Genomic DNA, 19,574 nt, shown 5'->3' with positions numbered 1-19,574 from the left:
TTAATGTGACTTCAGTTCCCTTCTTTTGGTGTTTGCATGAACTCAGATAACCTGCAGCAATTAGTCTTCTGGTTTCTTCAAATTAATTTGTTTCATACAGGTTTAATTGTAATCTCCTATTTTCTAAGGAATACAAATCCTTCTTCTTTAACCTTTCTGAATTTTAGAGGTCCTTCTTTCATTTGGATGCCCACCACTTTATTCCTGTGTTCCTAGAATACTTTTAAGTTAAATACTGGGTGCTGGTTATATGGTGGTTTCAACATAGATTGATTAGTATGTGCTAGTATAATTTATTTACTTATTCTTAAATGGTTTATATAGCAAGTGTACCTTTCCTTTCTGTAATATTTTTAAATAATAATCTTCAGACTTTCAGCGGCATAACACCACAGACTTTGAGTATGTTCTTCTTTTTCTGTCTCCTGGAGCAGGTTTTATTTGTATCAGCACCAACCTGCATGAGCTTATTTTGCAAAGTTCATATATAAATATGTATAATTCACATAAACATAGGTATTGATCTCATTGGGTTTGACTCATCAGAACTGTGAGTTTTCCTGCTTTGTTTTGGGAGTCCTTTCTTTAGCAATTAATCTATAAAACACAACCATGATTTTGTAGAATGATGATCTCTTAGTTTTGTAAATCTAACTGGAAATGTCTAACTAGCATTGGTGTATGTGTCCCCAAGTACCTTATGTTGATCTCACCAGCACAAGTACTCTCATGCCTTAATTTTCCATTCCCTTCCTTTTTTATGGTTTTTCTGCATGTGATTGTGGCTTTTTTTTTTTTTTTTTCATGTTTTCAAGTTGTGTGTTTTGGTGAAAAAAAAAGTAGAATAGGTAGAATATTTTATGGAAAAGGAATCTGTGGTTGGAATCTGTATGGTGGCTTGATGTTTGCTGCCAGATGCCCCACCTGGCCACTTGCTTACTTTTACTCCTCCTCCGCAGGACAGGGACAAAAACAAGATGAAAAAATTTGTGCGCCAAGATGAAGACAGGGAGGTGACTTGCCAAGTACCATAATGGGCAAAACATTCCTGACTTGGGGAAAATTAATTTAATGTGTTGTCACTTAAAATAGATTTACCTAGTGAGAGGCAAAGGTCTCCCCTGAACCCCATCTTTCCCACGCTCAACATCACCCCCTCACTCCCAGATCTTCTCCCACCTCCTGCAAGGGGAGCTTGCAGAGCTGTTTCTCACTTTTTTTTACCCCTCACTCCCAGGTACTGTTTTGCCCTTTGCCTATCATACGTTGATACATACATACAACTTTCCCTCCTTTGTGCAGTTTTGGGAGTTTTTTTTACTGATTTCTGTTCCCAGAGATGTGAGGAAGACTGAGCTGTGGAGGCTGGTGTCTGCATATCAATAATTCACTGAAATAATCCCAACCCAACTCAATATTGCAGTGGTATTTTTCACAATCTGGAGATGTGCAGCTGTCATGATAAAGCGAACTATATTGAGTGTAATTGTACATATAGCAAGGATGTTTTGATAAATTTAATTGAAATCACATTGGCTAAAGCTGTTCCCTAAGGCTTACATTATTTTTGATTATGTAACAAACTCTATTGAATTGACACAATTTCTTTTTATGTACCCCCAATTAAAAATCTTCTCTTTTCCCTCATTTGCCTCATTGCTTAACAATCAATGAGGTTTCTCTATGCAATGCATTTAATGCTTTTCCATATCCCATCTGCTAATCTTCCTGGGATGTCATGTTTCCGAGAGGATTAGTTGTGTTTAACTGTGGCATGGACCTGCCTTGAAAGGGTGGTTTTCCCCAGGCGTAGTGTGGGTCATCTCATGCCAACCATACACATAGCCTAAATTTAATAAAACGCTGGAACGAACAACCTCTTTACTGCCACATGGCCCCATTTACAAGGAAATTGAGGTGGGAGGTCAATTTTCACTTTAAGACTAGGTTTGGAGGTGCCTGGGTTTTAAAGTGGAGGTCTTTAAATCTCAGTTGTCTGACAGGTGGTAAGAAATTTACATTTAAATTGTCCAGATCAACTTCTTATTTGTACTGCATTGTTGGACAAAAGAGATTTCTTAGTCTTTCAAATCTTTTGCTGCTTGATCTGACCAATCATAGCATCAGTTCCTTCGCTTCAAATCTGGACACTTCTTCGGACTACAGTAATTGTCATTTGCTCTGTCATTGCTTTTTCCCCTGTTTCAGTTTGAATATTGTTCAAAATTATTTGAAAAACGTGTGTTTGGGCTTTTGGTTTCCCTCTGAAGAGTGGCATCTTACAAAATTAAATCATTTTACTTTAAGGCTGGATTTACTGCTGTTGGTCTAACCAGAAATGTTGACGTTTGTTAAACCTTTCTGAACTCTAGGAAATCCCATTCCTTACTAAAGGAGAACATGGTTGCTCATCTAATGATTTAAAAATAAATTTTAAAAACCCCAACAATACACTGACACTTACTAGAATGCATGTTGAATATGCTATTTAAAACAAGTGTCAATAAGACCTAAAGTTCATATCAAGACTAAATTGGATTTGCATTTCTGGAATTGGAAGTGCCTTAAGTGGCTATTTAATTTTCTTTTTGATTGAAGAATGCAAGGCTCAATAAATGCATGATTTTGAGTGAAATGCAAATTAGAGATTGGAGAAATTGTATTTTTAACAAATACTTGTTTTACAGTTAATGCTGTGATCTTTTGAAACGCTGAAGAATCTGATGAGATCTGGGTTATTTTGTTGATCAACTACCAGTATGGGGCTTAAAAAGCAACTGCTCCTTGGGGAGATTGTTAGTCAAAAGTGCGATGGTGAGGGTGTTCCAAGAGATAAGGATATTTTTATATTTTACCCATTAATGGTTTTTTTATACCCTTTAGCATTTGAGGTTTTGCAAAGAGCAGCGTAAGTGTGTAATGCTTTCTTGTAACCAGTTTTGTAACCTAAGGCAGGTTTGCTGAAATTAGAGTTTTAAATTTCAATTTTTCCTTACTTTTGCTTTAGTCCAGTTTTTCCCTTTTTTCCAATCCTTAAAAATCTTTCTAATAACATTTCATCTGTTGTGTATACTGCTGTAATCTCAGAACATGCAAAAAGTTTTTTTGGTGCAGCATTGGGAGGAAGGTTGAAGAGGTGCTGGTAGCTTCCATGTAGTTTTTCTTGACAAAGTTGTTGCTGCGATACATCCTGAAATGATGATAAATAGAGTAGATTGGCTGGTTGCTGATACATACAGGAGCATAAAATCAAATAAGGCACATTGTGACCCTTGCAGGACAAAGAGAAGGATATATGGTGCTGACCTCTTGCCAGGCAAATGACTACTACAGAAATTAAGCAGCATCTGGGCAAGGGGAAAAAATGCTTCCTCTTAAAAAATTGCTTCAGAAAATTGTTGAGGTAGTGCAATGATGCTTCAAGTCCAACAACCTGCACAAGCACTTGTTTAAATAGTGTACATGTAGTGTGTGTTCAGGTAGCATGAAGTCCCTTTCTGTACAGCGAAGAACAAGCCATTAAGCATCAAATTTAGAGTGCACACCCTCTCTGTTCCTCCCAAGTGCGCTGGCATTTTTGAACTCCAGATTGGATGGAAATATTTTAGTTTTGAGCTGTTGTAGATTTCCTGAATACAATAGCTGCTGGTGTGACCCTTCAGTATGGTTTATTGCTGCCTGAGGCAAGAATGGAAAAAAATCCACAATGTGAATAATAAAGACAAACCAAGAATCAATAATGTATTTGTTAAAAAGACTGAACTAAGTAGATTAAATGTTCCAGACACAGTATCTTGCTTTTTCACCCAACCTGCCCTGTAACTTTCTTCTGATATATCTTTTGGGAAAAAAGATAATAGAACATCTTTATTTCCTATTTTTTTTCCTTTCACGAGGAGTAAGCATATATTGTTTCAGCTGATTATGTGCTCTTAGGAAATCTTTGATTTCACTTGGACAGGAGATACGAACAGTACTTCAGTAGAAATAATGTCAGATAGTTTTGTTTGTTCTTTGTTTGTTCCTGTGCATGGATGGCCTTCCCCAAATACTCTTGGTTTTAGATAACCGAGGTAGGTCTTTGGGTTGCATCTGTTAGAGCAATTGAACATGGTGGAAGTGATTTAAAGGCTAGAGCTGGGCTGGCAACACTGTCTGTGTTCTTTATGCAACTTTGTATTTTTTTCACTATTGCTTGTGTATGTTTGATTCCTCTGAAGTTTCTCTGACTTTCTATGCTGCCATCTCCCTTCATTTTGCCGTGGTGGCTCATGTCCATTTCATACATGTGTTTCCCCAAGTTCTTGTAACTCCTGTCACAGTGTGCTGCCTATTTGAGTCAAAGTACTGAGAGCTCCAGCAAAGCCAGCAGCCCTGATATTGTCTCTCACATTCAGCCCTTCCCCCCCAAATCCTACTCCCTGTCTTGCAGCGAAAGGTTGCATGCTCCCTCCCTCTTGTCCTCTTCCTCCACCTCAATCTGCTGCTCTTCTGTGCATTCTCCTGGTTCCCACTGTGGGCACAAAGATCCTGTCAGCAAGAAGAGTGAGCCTCTCATGGCAATTCCTACCTCTTCTCCCCCTGCCCAGCCTGTAGTGGCAGATGTATTAGTAGACATCAGAGACTCAATAAGGAGTGGCACATCAAGAATATCTCTGCTTCAGATGAGCCTTCAGTTAGAGCCTGCAATCAATAGCAAAATGCCATGAGGAACAGGGCTTGGCAAGGTATAGAATCATTACTTTACTCCCACTGCAAAACAGATCATCCCTTGGTGCTTAGAGAGAGTGTGTGTCAAGGAGGGCCTGGGATAGTGTCAGTGCAGGCTGAGGTTACCACTGCCCCGGACCACACTTTTCAAGAGAAAGTAACAGTTTCAAGTGGAATTCAGAGTGTGTGGGTGCGTGGGGGTTGGTTTGGTTGGGTTTTATCTCCTGTGGCATTAGCAAGACAGTTTGGGAAGGTAGGATTGATTCCTTACACTTCGCTTCACTTGAGAACAACAAGGCATTTTTATTTAAATCAGTGGGTAGAATAAATATTTAACCTTGTTGGAATTGTAGCTACACTGAAGCCAATATCCCATTGCTGTGCAATTCAGTGTATGATGGGAGATTTCACAGCTGACTAGTGCTTTACACTTTGTTTCAAATTACTTTGGCTGTATTATGTTGCCACCCTAAAACCCGACTTGCTTGCTATATATGGCTAAATAGAAGATTAAATACTCTGTATTAGGAAGCTCATGTACACTTCAAAATGTCTTTCAATTAACATTTCTTTGTACAATGCTTGTTTCTGGAATAGCAATTCTGGATATGGTGTAAAGTGTGTTTAAAGGAGAATGATGTGCTTGAGCTCAGGAACAGCTGCATACATGTGTTTAAACAGCTCTGTAATTTACACAGACATTGCATATACACTCTCATAGGTAGATTTTATAATTGCAAAACTGCCTGCGTGAGTATATCTTCCACTTGCATTTGCATTGTGTGTGCTTTCTCTTACCATGGGAGTATGCTAATGGCCAGAGCAGTGAGATCTTTTTTCTTTCACTGTTGCGCTGGTGTCTTTCTGATCTTTTCCCTACTATGCTCAGCTTGAAGCCTTAATGTTCTGCTTGGGCATTAGAAATTCCCTGACAGACAGAAGAGCTCCAGCACACAGCACAGTAAAAACAGCACAGCTACAAAGCAGTTTTGCTTCCCAGAGTCTCCAAGTATGCCTTTCTATGGTTTTTTTACAAGACTGCTAGAGAATCCATTTCTCCATGATGTGATCCCCCTGCAAGCATAGTCCTTTACAAATGATGGAAAAATGAAACCAAAACCTTGACTTCTAATAAAAAAAGTGTACTGACTACTGCAGAAAAGTGAAATTCTTACACTCATGCAGCTCTCCTTCAGAATGGCATTATGATACTTCCTGCAGCAAGGTTCTCATAGGGGAACTGTGTTCCTCCTCAGTAGTCCAAGTGTAAATGCATTTTCACTAAAACTTCTTCCCCTCTCCAATGCTAGTTAATATCAAACAACTCAGTAAACTTGAAATCTAGTTTTTCTTCAGTGGAGTCTTTAGGCTTATTGTTGCAAGCCTATGCTCCCATGACCTACATAATTACAGTGTATATCTCTGTTCAGCTGACACTTTTAACACAATTATATGGCAGGTATTTTTCCAATGGTATCAACATGGCAGAGTGTGAAGTGAAGCATGGTGTGACACTGTGTGTTTCAGAGAAAACAGCAGTGACATTGTTTGTCTTGCATCTTAGCCACCTTTTGGCAACTGACTTCTTTCAGCCACAGCCTTAAGCTGAGCCCAGGCATACAATAGAAAAGCACCTGAGTTGTAGATGGTGCAGGTGAGTTGTGCTGATGAGACGAGAGGCCCCTGTCAGACAGCAGACACTGGGCACGTTTTCTGACAAGCCAAGGCTGAGCAAGCCCTGTTACCAGAGAGTCCATGTATCTTAACCTGCAACTTGTCTTGACTTCACTGGCTTGCTTGAATTTCATCATGTTCCCTGTTGCCAACATTGACCCTGACTGACTTAACCAAGGATCCCTGTGCTACCCAATGCACTTTGATGGCTGAAGAAAGGCTCTCCCTTATTTCAGTTCTCTACCAGCTCTGTGTCACTATCAGAGGAGAGAAGTTCTTTCAAGATTCTTTATTAACCACCTTCTACCAGCTGCATCTGTCATGTCAGTTGAATGCAAGTGGAAATCATTCTTCAGGAACTGCACGTAGTTTTCTGTTGCTGCTGAATTTTTTCACTCGAGGAAAATGTAAAGGTCTGTACGTTTCTTGGGAGGAATCGAGTAGCATATAACAATTTCTTCAGAATAATGTTTTGTTTATGCATTTTTAAAATTTCTTATTTCCCCTTTTTGTTTTACATGAATGATAATTAATTACTGTAGCACAGTCCACAAAGGATACAGTGAATTGGAGCAACTTTGTTCCTCGGGGTAACAGAAAGGTTACTGGCTTTTCACAGTACTTAATTTCACTGTCTTTCTTAGAGTTACTTTTTGAGTGGACAGCAAATAAGGTTTTCTCTGGCTGAATGAGCTCAATAAGGCAAGGTAGGTTATTTAGCAGAAGATTCATGGCTCATCTGTTTAGTCTTCAACGTAGCTGATCCAAATGAGGGTATTTTCTTTCCAGGTTATCAGTGTCCACAGAAATGATCAAGGTAGGAACTTAGCTTGTTTGTCCAATCACTATGTGACAATGGTTATTAAAAAAAAAAAAAAAAAGAAAAGAAAGAAGAGTGAGAGAAAAAAGAAAAAAGCTCAAGAATAGCAGCACAATAAGCTTTTTGGTAGAACACTATCATCTCTGCTTCCAAACAGAACGGATTTACCATAGTAATGGGAATCAACCTAGCATGAGTGAATTCATTTTGACTACTAAAATTCATCTTTGACAAGATGATTATATGGGATCAGTTGCAAGATTATGCTGCTTATTTCACAGCTGAAGGACAAGTGGATGTATTGAGTTAACCCTACCTCAGGCATGCTGGGCTGTGCATCTCATTTGTTCTCTTTTATTGTCATAAGCACTATCATCTGTGTTGTCAATAGCTGGCCTTAGCCCACATGGCCCTTATGAAGCGCAGTTATTTATGTGTCTGTTGTGATTCAGAAGGTATTTATAGTACCAATACTGGATTTCAGAACATGTATGGAATAAATGCTTGGAATCTTTTTTCTCTTCTTTCCCCCCCTCTTCTTTCCCATTCTTCTTTTCTTTAAAACATCTTTATATTCCATGCCATCTGGTGCTGATGATTCCCACACAGCAAGTACTTGATGCATGGTGGAGATACCCTGTCGTACTGGCTGCAGAGACAGCCTTCAATACAGTCCCACAGTTTAAAAATGTGACAAGCTACTATTTGAAGAGCATAATTTATATATTTATAAACATATTGACAAATTTATAAACTTAAAACATGGAAGTTTTTCCATTTTAACAGTCTTGTTGATTAAGCCATGGGACTCAGGGTTGATTTTAGCACACAGGAACAGTCTGCAAACTGTTACATCTTGATATATGCACAAATATGCCAGTGTAGATATTTTTCTGAGAAAATATGAAAACACATAATTATTATTTGTGTTTATGTGCATTTGGTTCCTTTCATGATTTGCTTCAAAATGAAACCATTAAAACTGGCAAATAAGAATATTAAGCCTGTGACAAGCCTTTTAGAATCCATAGAGAAGGGAACATGTTTTAAATGAATAAAAACCTGCCCAGCACTTAGGCTGTGCTAACAAAAATAAAAAAAAGATACAGACCTTTTTTTTATCAGGATGAGTTGATTTACAGAAAACATTAGGCATCTCAGTTAAACTGACAAATTATAACACTTATCCCTATAGCTACTGCAGTGATTTTCTGGATTGACATTTGCTTGTTAGTATTATAGCCCTCCCATTATAATGTTATCTTAATCCTCAGATAGATCATATTAAAGTTTGATTACTTAATACCTGTGTTTTGTTAATGGGCTTTTCATGGAGAGGTGGCATTACCTGATTGTAAGTTAGACATTTTTAGTGAGATTGGATCAAGCACAGTAAAAGAGGCAGATAAACCTGCCAGAATCTCCACATAGTTTGGGAGTCCCTGAAATAGATTTCTGTTAGTTTTGTGTCACAAAATCCTTGTTGCACTGTTATGCTTTGAAGAACATTGTGCAGGGCCAGGAGCTGGACTCTTATGATCCTTGTGGGTATGTTTCAACTCAGAATAGTCTATGTTTCTATAAACTACTGGTGTACGTTTTTCTGATACTGCACAGATAAATTAGGCAAAGAGTAACAGACATTCACAATTGAGTAAATGTTTCTCTGCTGAATCCCCCAAGCACAAAATACTGAGCATTTACAAAAGGGTGTCTAACAATAGGGAATTCATTGCATATTTTCTCTACACTGATGAAACAGGGGGACTTATGTTCTTACCAGTTATGTTCCAGGGAATAAATACAAAATGTAATGGGAATGTCAGTGTGTATCTCTAGTTACTATCTTAGTTCTCCTCCACACTCTTCTCCCTAAAACAGCACATTTATTTCATATCAGATACTTCAGAATAATTCTGCCATATCTTATCATGACTTTGCAGGAAAATTATTGCCGTGATGACTGCAAGGACTCAGCCTAGAGCTTGCTTTGCCAGCCATTTCACAGGTCAGGGTTACAATTTCCAAGAGTAAGTTGGTAAAGCCCTAGAAAGAGTTGCAGAAGCTCATAAGTTTGAAGACCTCTCAAAGCTTCCCTAGGCTTTCACTGTGGGTAGTATCTGTGCAAAGACATACCAAAAGCAGTAGAGTTCAGATGAGGTGTACTTTATGTGATGGTAGCAGCATGCACACCCTTGTTCCTACTGACTTAGCAGGCTTGCACCCTCTGTGCCATCAGCTGTAATGATGAAAGGTGTGCTGTAAAGGACAGCTCCTGAACTCAGAGGGGCACTAGAGGAGTGGCTGCTCACATCCAGTATTTTGCTGTACTTGAGAAGTTGGGATCCTGGTAACGGATGGTGAGATGTGATCAGCTGGCACTGAAAAATGCAGATGGTGGCAGTAAAATTCTCATTTGCTGAAGCAGCTCTTCAGGAACCAGACACAGCCTGAGCTGTTTTTGTGATATAGCTGGGTATGTTGCCACGGTGTTCACTGTGGCAGTGGAGGATGTAGAAAGCTCAGTCCAAGTTAGATACCTGTGTGTGGGTAGGTGCACTTCACCACACACCTGTCCATGACATACCACTCGCCAACCCTCCCTTTTTCTCCAGGCAGATAAACCCAGTGAAGTGCTGTACCTCATGGCCAATGTGTGCTTTTATGTGCCCTTGTTCTTTTCAGTATGCTGGAGGAGCACTCACTGCAGTAACACGGCCGAGTGTCACTCATTACTTTACCTGTTTTATCTTTTGTGAAATTGAGCCTTTAGCCAGAATTGCCTGAGCTGCTGCTCCAGCAGTCAGTTAACTGTGAGGCTTCTCGAGCTCATTTCTCTCAAGTAATTTGATTCCCACGTGCTTCCTGAGATTGCTTTCTCGCTGAAAGTGGGAAAGGGGGGATGGGGGTGCAGATGGGAGCAGACCAGAACTGTTATGGCAGGCAAATGTAGGTTAGAGATAAAAACAATGCAAAAACATGTTTTAAAAGATCCCATCTCGCTTTATCTTCCTTTCACCCAGTCCTATAAACAAAACTGTTTTTCTGTTTGAGAATCAGAGACACAGGGGCTTTTGTGCTGGTGCAGGGTTTGCAACAGGAGGCTAATTCCATCCTGCTTCTGCATAGTCAGTAAGATAATCCTTTCCTTAAAATTAACAGAAATGTGTGTAAAATGCTAATTAGATGATTCTCTTTGGGGGATAGGTAATCATAAAAGTCTCTGATGGATTTCAACAGATTTTCTGAAATCGTACACGGAATTCAAGGCTGTTTATTTAGGTTGCTGATCTGTTTCCTTTACATTGTGGTGACTGAGGAGTAATCGAACACCAGTTTTCTAGATAAAGTTCTATTTAAGACTGGTTAGTATGGCAGCAGTTTCTAAGTAGTGTACAATTTATGGAGAGATTCTGTACAATCCCCAGTGCTTTATCACCGTTTTGGCCAACTACTCTGCTGCAAGGAAGTGAAAAACAAGCCTGAAAAGTTAATCTTGATGGAGGGAGAATTGTTCTGAAAATAAACCATTCAGTGCATAAACAATAGTATATCAATTGTCTGAAATACACATTTGTCTTTGTGCATGGTGTTCATTTTATGTCCGGGCAGAGCTACCGCACTCAGGGTATGCAATTTCTATGTGAAAAAGTCCCAGTTTGTTAGCTAGAATATTACTAATTTGAGCAGATGGTCTGCTTAGAGCTCTGTTATTTTATATTATGAAAATGAGGCTATTGGAAGTCCCCGCTTTGGGTTTTGCTAGTGGTCATTAGTTGGTGCCATGAGACATATGCCTTGATGGTATCAGCAGCATTATTAAATGTTATAAGAATATATTTTCCCAGCAGCAACAGAAGTATCCACAGTAACATTTGTAGGGTCTAACCTAATTTTTTATCTTGGACTTGGTAAGTATGTTTTTAGAAATGTTAAAATGTGCTTTATTGAGAAATGTATTCAAAGGAAGCACATGCTAAATGTTGGTATTATCCAAAATTGACTATTTTACTTGCTTTTCTTGATGAATGGTTGTCATCTGTCATTTCAAAATAGTACACATGCTGCTGGAGCAAATCTTTGCAGAGTCCATTTACAGGGAGGGATGTTTTGGGAATGTAATTCAGTGGAGGTATTTTGGTTTGGTTTGGGGTTTTTTTTGTAATCTTGCATTGCACAAGTTCTGAAAAAGGGTTAAAGAAGATATAAGTCAAAAAGCTAAAAATTTGTAATTTTTTGCAGTATCTGTGTTTCAGTTTATGGTGCAAGGGTGATGTATGATGTAAGAAAGGCTGTATCTACATAGCTGTATGCTAAATTTCGTGACTCTAACCCTCTTGCTTGCTTGTCCACTGTGCCTGCAGCTCCACCTTTTCAAAGCCTGATCTATTAATCTAACCTACTGAGAGCGATTCATACAGCTTATGAGGTTCTGTTTTTAAATCCTCACAGAAATGATGTGCTGCCCCGAAGTTAGGAATTTAAAGGAAAATTAAATTAAGGTGCCTAAGTAATGAAAGCATCCTTGGATTTGATAGGTAGAAACCATCAAAGCAAAAAGTCTGTATCCGTGGAAAGATTTTTGATATTGTTTACTGCTGGGGGGAGTTACTATTGCTAATATATCATGCAACATAAGGCCTTAAGTTCATATGCTTATGCTTCATGAATTCTTTAATTTCCAAAGTTGTTTGTTATGATTTAGCTCATAAATTGAGAGATTTCCAACTCAAACATCCCTCTCTTTATAAGGCCTATGGCACTGGGGTCATAGTGTGGTAAAGTTTTGCTGACAGATGGATTAAAGAAAGAAAGCCTTAAGAAAGCCCTTATGCCTTAGGAAATGTCTGAATTTTTCTTGCTGCCATGAAATGTAAGCCTAGTATTTGTTACTGTGATATATGTATTGAATAGTTGCCTGCCTAGAATGACACATGTATAGCTCTCTATTGTTTCTTCTTTTCTTGAGCAGTGGACCTTTCTTAACTAGAGTCAAGTAAAAAAAAAGTCCAATAAAGCATTGTTAGGCCTATTTTCAATTTATTTAGCTGGGGAAAAATGTAACTGATGTTACCTAAAATCTTTATACAAATCTGTGAAGAAGGGAGTTGACCAAATGTAGTTCTAAAATATTTTAAAGAATAGGGAGAAAAAAAGCCCAGATTTTTGTTTTCTTAAGTATAAAAGAAATATATGCCTTTTATTTATCTCTCATTTCTTCTCTTTTTAGGTTTTCCAAATGAGCCTGCTGCCATCATTGCCCTTAACACTATTAAGGAATGGTTAAGCAAGAATCACAATGAGGTATGGAATAAAATAAATTTTTTTTCAAATTTCTGTTTAAGGTTATGGTCTTTGACTCCAAAACTGTGAAAAGAGTAAACATAGGCTTGAGCCTTGCAGTCTTTTATTATTTATTCTTAAGACCAGTGAAGTCAGGTCAGGACAATATAGCCAAGGGAAGATTTTTATATCTAAAAGCTATACTAGAGTTCAAAAGAAATACCTTTGTTTGAAACCATACTGTGCATTTCCTGTACATTGTAATCTTTCCTGGCAAAGCAGAAGACTATTCTTTTCCTGAGCTGTTTCTGAGTGTCAGAGTTTTTGGATAATAATGAAGAGATTCCTGGAAAGGAAATATGTATACCAGTTGTCAGTGGAAATGGCCACAAAGGTCAGTGGTGTTCCAGAGGTCACTTTACAGTAAAGAGCTGTAGGATTCTATTTTCTATTTTTATTATTTTTTTTTGTTTGCTTACTGTTAAGTGTTCATTTTCCCAGAAACACTAAATATGTGAATTTTTAGTAGTACTGGTCATCTTCCAGTGGCAACAGTGGTTATTTGTACAAGACAAAAAGTGCTTTTAACAGAATGATCTGCATCTCTCTTCTTTCTAGTTTTTGTCTGTGTTCCTAGTGTTGGATTGGAGAAGTGCAGTGAAGAAGTGGCAAATCAAATAAAATAATCAAGTCTTAAACTAACAGTCTGCCTGTTTCCTTATGACGACAGCCAGCAGATTTCAGACAGTTAAAGTTGTTCAGCATTTTGTCTGAAAACATTGAACAAAGCATCCAGTGGAGAAGCACTGCATACAGGGACATAATTAGTAGTATTTTTCCTCTAGCAATATATTCAGGGAGCCTATTTTTTCCCAAGAATCTGATATCTGATCAGGGTATGAATTTAGTGGGTTTATGTGGTTTGGTTTGGGGTTTTTGCCAAATTTGAATTGAAAGGAAGTAATATGTTGAGATTTGAGTGATACATTGAGGTTTTCAAACCTGGAAGTGCACTAAGGAGTGCATACCTGTTTGGACACTGATTTTTTTGTAGCGCTGGTTGCTTTGGCTTTCACTGCTGTCACAGTTGCTTCCCACAGCTAGAAATCTGAGCAGTGAAGCAGGAGTTTTGGATGGACAGGCTTCATTAACACTGTTAATGCCTCAATCTCATGAGCTTAGCCCTAAACTTTTATTTTTGGGATCTTGTCTGTTTGTAATTTTTACCTTGGCGTGTAAGGCTAAAACCAATATGTTTGTGCTGCTTACCATCTTATAATTTCTCCTAGCTTAATTTTTATCACATAATTTAAAAAATAGGCTAAAAGGTTTGGTTTTGGTTTCTCCTTCAGAAATAAGCTTTTCTTCCTCAAAAGCTGAGTCTGTATTGTATAGACACCTCCTGCCTTGGTCCTCACAAACTCCAGTTTAACCAGAATTACTTTTAAATAAGTAGCTGTAGTTTATAATGTTGGACAGTGAAAGTAGCCCAGGCTATCCTAAAGCAATTGCTTAAAGTTATCCTACTGATCTCACACCACAGCTGTTTTTTCAATTTGGACGATTACAGCTCATAGTTGTCTTATATGTTGTCTTCCTGACGTCCTGAATCCTAGCCTCACCAAGCTGTGGTCTCACGCTGTTCGATGCACTTGAAGACATACGGGTGGTGCAATTAGTGGAAATCATATCGCCATATTGATTATGGTGATTCAGAGCTGGTCCCCCAGAGTTTTTGTTGATTTTCGAAGGAAGTGGAGTATTAGGTCTCCGTCAAGATACATTTCGAGGGTGTGGTTATCCACAGCTTTGTACTTTCTCACATAAAGCTTACCCTCTTCCTAAGGTTTTTCCACAATCCACTGGCTTGAGTTTTAGACTATGGCACGCTAGCATGTTTTACATATCATAAATAGGACAGCAGCAAAATAAAGATACTTAATTTTATTGAAGACAGCAGTAACTTATGCAGTAAAAGGGATCTTTGGGAAGCATACCATTACTGGGCTGCTGTTATTTAATGGGTATAGCAAGGTGAGCATAGTTATCTGGTTTGAAGGAATTGATGTATCTCTGTGCCAGATGTCAATCTGATCAATTTTATATTATGGTATCACAGAATGGTTTGCATTGCAAGGGACCTTTAAGTACATCTAGTTCCAACCCCTGCTCTAGGCAGGGATGCTACCCACTAGACCAGGCTGCTCAAGGACCCCATGCATCCTGGCCTTGAACACTTCCAGGGATGTGTACACTTACTCCCTTGGATTAGATTTTGTGCTTTGAGTAGTAATATTATACATTACCCAAGCTTTTCCCTGAAGTAGCTCATCATACAGCAATGGTCTGAAAAGGACTTTCTGTTCTTTAATAGAGTTTCCTCTTATTGCACGCAGCCATATGATACAGTCCTTTCTACAAAGTTCTTTCTTAAAGACAGAGCGATTCCCACTACACCCACTGGATATTTAAGTTCACATTTTCTAGTCTGGGAGCAAAACCTCTAACAATCTGGCACGAGGGCAGCTTTTCAGAGTGCTGTCCACATCTCGTTCCTGTTATCACTGACCAAACCTGCTCCCTTGGTACTGCCTGCACTGTCAGGATGGGTTGGTGTGTCCTGCTAACAGCCTCTCCTTAACAAGAGAGGCCTCCTGCACTTGGCTGTGCCAGAGTTAAATTAATCAAAGTCAACTACTTTCCCTCAACCTTTGTTCTGCAATCAGCCTTACCTGTGAGAAGGTTCTGCTCCTTTAGTCCCAAAGGTGTCTGGCAGCCAGTTATGCCCTTGGACCTAACCACTCACTAAGGTCTCAAACTCTTTGGTTGTAGAATGTGAATTGACTGAGTGAATTCAAGAAGTTTTAGTGCAAGATAGATAGCATGCTCACTAGGGAATCTGCCTCCATAGAAAGACACCTGGCAAAAGCAGGTGTATAAGAAGGAAAGCTGAAAATATTCCAAGTCTTTTGTTGTGCTCTACAGCAGCCATGTCTCCTCTTCCTTCCAGCAACCCAGGAATCTGCGACAAATTTGGGAAAGATAAGGCAATATTCTTGTTTTCACCTCTCTACCTTCCTGTAGTACTTCTTTCCTTTGATACTATAATGAAGATTTTTTTACATACTGATACTAATTCCAAATATAAATAAATCAGTTGCTATATTTCTTAGTCAGCCCAGGGGGTTGAAAATGTAACTTGAATTACTCCTGCAAGCTGTGTTGGAGTCCTGCAAATTTCTCTGTCATAGTATTTAAAAGACAAGTGATTTGCATTTAATAAAAGGTTTTCTTATCCAAGTCCATGGTTGTGCTTGACCCCTCAGGTGTTTGTATAAAAACTTATTAGCATGCTTAACTCTGATGTCACTCAGATGAATGTCTCATTACCATGCAAATGGAGTTAGTGCCTTTCTGAGGTTAATTGTTACAAAGCAACAGAGATATGTTTCTATTGTAATTTACTCAACATACAGCCGCCATAGTCCAGCAGCCTAAAAGTCAACTACATAAACTTGGCTGGGGAAAACAACCCTATTGTAAGTAGTGGTTTGGACTGAGTTGTGTGTAACGGCAGCACTGATCCGCTCTTGAAATGAAGCCCTTAGTCAAACTAATCTCTGGCCATGCTTTACACCAAGGTCTGCTGACTTGCAGCCAGAGGGCAAATCTAGTTTAGAAGTTGGTAAATGGTGTTATGCTGTAAGTGTAGAAATCCCTTGGAGCAAGCTTCCCAGTATGGCCTCAGTCAGCAGTAGTGGTTAATTTACTGCAGAGCACCTAGGCTATCTCCTTAGCAAACTGTGTTTTCACATTTCACAAAGTGCTCTAGAGGTTTAATAGAATTCTTCAGAGCACAAAATAGAATTTGAGTCCACTCTTTGGGAAATTATACCCTGGGATTCATTTTAAAATGCACATTAAGTTCTTTGAACAGGTCAGAATATTTCTTTCTGGGATAATTTGGCAAGGTCTGAAGTGTTGCCACCTGATTTCCCATAATGGTATCTCAAAAACATTGTGACAGCTTTAAATACTGTCCCCCCTACATTATTGGAGGTGATGGGGAGAGGCTTATCTTTGGGTTTTTGTGGCAGGTACCTAGGAATGTGTGCAATAATAGAAACTATCTACTTTTGCTTTGCTATGTTTCTCAAAAGGTTGAAAACTAAAAAGGTCTCAGTGTATGCCTCACCATACAATACACTGACATGAAAAGCCTCAGGACTTTTTCACTGCTCAAGGAAAGACATTAATTTAACAGCACATTTAGTTCAAAGTATTGTTCTTTCTCTTGCACAGTATCTCACAACATTTATTATACACCCTGGTAGAACAACAACTAGGAAATTGCGATGGCAATGTATGTGCTGTTGAAATAACTGATACAAATTAAAAGCACATAAATGGGAAATAAATCAGCACATTCTTGATTCCTTTCGTTAGACTCATTGCTGAAGAGAGACTTTCTTCTTATTTTGCCTGAAATACATGAGGTCCTTCTGTTTTAGCAGGTACTAATGTATCATCCCATAGCCAAAAAAACCCCATGACCATTTCCAGCAAAGCAGGGTGGGCCAAATCCCAGTCCAGATGAAATTAGTGAAACTCTGTTTTAATGGGGGTGGGGAGGTGGTCGGGATCACACTTGCTATACTCCTCCTGACAAAAATGTTCGTGAGGAAACCCCAGTTTGTCTACTTAGGCGCACTCCAACATGGGTGCCCTGCGCCTGTGCTTCCTTTTGTACTGTGCTCCATCCAAATATAATATATGGGGGTATTTTCCACTACTGAGGTAGCTAAAGGCAGGATATCTCACACACCTAAAATGGTGCTGGGTACTGGTGACCAGTTTGGAGAGAGATGTTGTGATGACCAGCTACTGCCTGGGAGGGCAGAGCAAAGGGAGCGCTGCCACCGCTCTCTATTGCACAAGGCGGGCTTGCCTGAAGGATCATTTCACTATTAATTTTATTTTGTTTTTAATTTCTCTAACCCCCTCCTTTTGGTGGTCTCAGCAATCTAATTCTGGCTCTTCATTCTTCAGAGACAATTAAACAAAGTAGCATCTTGAGATGAGGTACTCTTTATCTCTGCAGGAGGACGCAGATGGAGACAGCGTGTCTTGGAAGATGTTTCCTGATGCAGTTCCATTTAACATAACCTCAGTTAAATTTCTCTAGGGCAGAGCAACTAACTTGCAAAATGCATTCCAGAAAGGAGTAGAGTAGCTAGCTGACAATATTTAATTAATGAAAGCAAGTTGAAAAAAACCCCAAACGTGTATTAATGCAAACAACTCCCCTTAAGACAGCATGACTTTTAGTTTTGATTTGTTAGGTTCCATGTTTACAGTTTTACGGTTGTCAACAAAACCATGTGAAATTTTGGCAAATATATATGTATTTATGCCTAAGGTGGTATCTTTTACAGCAAGTTTGGGCCTGCGGTGACATGTATTTATTTTAAAGAATATTTATTACTCAGAAATAAAGCTCTGAAAAATACAGGTTTCTATTGAAGCCAACTGACAGATCCTCAAGGACAGTAAGCATGCCGATAAAAATTCATCTGGCTATTTTGGTCTCTCTGATATGCCAATATCACTTGATTAACATCATCTCCTCCCCTCCCCCAGAACTGTTCTCTTGGGTAGGTTAAAAAATGATCTCCTTTCTATTTCTACATTCTAATTAGGTGGTAATCATATGCTGCTCTGATTGAAATGAAAATCAGCCATCATGCCACTGTCATCTTGCTGAAGTCGAAGAAAAAAATGCTTTTCAACTGGTACAAAATTAAAATGATTTACTTGCTCTGTATAGCTGCTCTCTCACCAGGCTCAGAGAGATTCAGTGCTGTCCCCAAAGCCCAAATCTAACTATCATCCCAACAGACAAGTCATTTTCTGAAATGATAAGGCAGCTGCCAAGGCAGCAATGCTTTTCTTATATGTTCTTCAGGCTGCTGTTTAGTTAGAGGGCTGATAAAGCCAAGTGGACAAAGCCTGTCTTTGTTACACATAATGCTTTATTTATTAACTTGAAAAAGTTTTAGTATTTTTGCTACAGCTACTGAGAAACAGGCAGGAAGGAACCCTCCTGGACAAAACTCTTAGAGCTCATGATGGCTGGGAATGCCCCAGGTCGATGTCCTGTGGGATGGTTTCTGAGATACTTGTTTGTGACCAAAATGAAACTGGGAGAAAAGAGTTGGGGACGTGGCTTTCTGTCAGCTGTTCCCTCTAAAATTTGTGGAGGAGCAAGGAAATCCATGCATAGTGTAGATGTTTTTGCTGAATACCTCTTTGTAAAGGTTTATCTAACCTTCATGTACTGCATAAAAAACACCTTCAGTAACTCTGCTACAGCTAATGAGTGTCACTAATACAAGACAGAGCTTTGCATGGGTACTTTTCTGTTTACAGCAGTTAACTATCTAATAACTGAAATTTGTCAAAGAATTTATTCTTTTTATCCTTACAGTTTAATAGCAGTTATGATAGCAGGAGCCTGGATAGCTTGAAAATTCTACAGGCGTGTAGCTAAATTAACAAAATTGTCTCTACTTCAGGGCTGAGATTTTGTCTTGTTTCTTTGATTTATATTTTTCCTTGTGATTTCTGGATGTTTGGAGGGGCCTTACAACTGTAGTGATCTGTGTGAAAAAATACTTAAAAATAACTAGAAACAGTGGCTTTATTTTTTTTTCTTGTAACTTCTTGCATGGCAAAAAAGATCAGGATAAGATCTTGTTATTTCTGTACTGGCTTTCAGCCAGAAATCTGATAATTTCAACTGGCTCCTCAAATCAACACAATGGTGTCTGACTGAACTGAATCAGTGGATTACAGCTGGGTCTTAGCAGGAGCTGCGCTGAGATGGGGTAAGAGGAAGGAGACGGTGGAGAAGGTTTTCCGTCTGCTCTGTGGAGGTTTGCAAGGAGGGTCCTGTTGTGGAGACAGTGCTTTGGGAGACTCATAGGAGAAGCTGCCTGCCAGGGATGGGTTTGGCTGGCAGTCACCAGCAGATATAAACCAGGTGGGATGGATGGGGACCAGCTGCGGGCCCAGGCGACCCCCCCCA

General features: G+C 39.1%; 1 protein-coding gene across 8 annotated transcripts in view; it reads left to right on the top strand.

Annotated features, from left to right (window-relative positions):
- The window catches only part of MACROD2 (MACRO domain containing 2), an 888,200-nt gene that overhangs the window by 603,274 nt on the left and 265,352 nt on the right, over positions 1-19,574 (top strand). For all 8 annotated transcript variants that reach the window (XM_017745239.1, XM_017745241.1, XM_017745240.1 and 5 more), the window contains one exon: positions 12,435-12,508. In XM_017745239.1, coding sequence (XP_017600728.1) covers positions 12,435-12,508 — 74 coding nt within the window. The remainder of the gene's footprint in view (positions 1-12,434; positions 12,509-19,574) is intronic.

Source organism: Corvus brachyrhynchos, unplaced genomic scaffold (genome assembly GCF_000691975.1).
Source record: "Corvus brachyrhynchos isolate BGI_N302 unplaced genomic scaffold, ASM69197v1 scaffold69, whole genome shotgun sequence".
NCBI classification, from domain to species: Eukaryota; Metazoa; Chordata; class Aves; order Passeriformes; family Corvidae; genus Corvus; species Corvus brachyrhynchos.
This window is presented reverse-complemented; position numbering and strand designations above follow the sequence as displayed.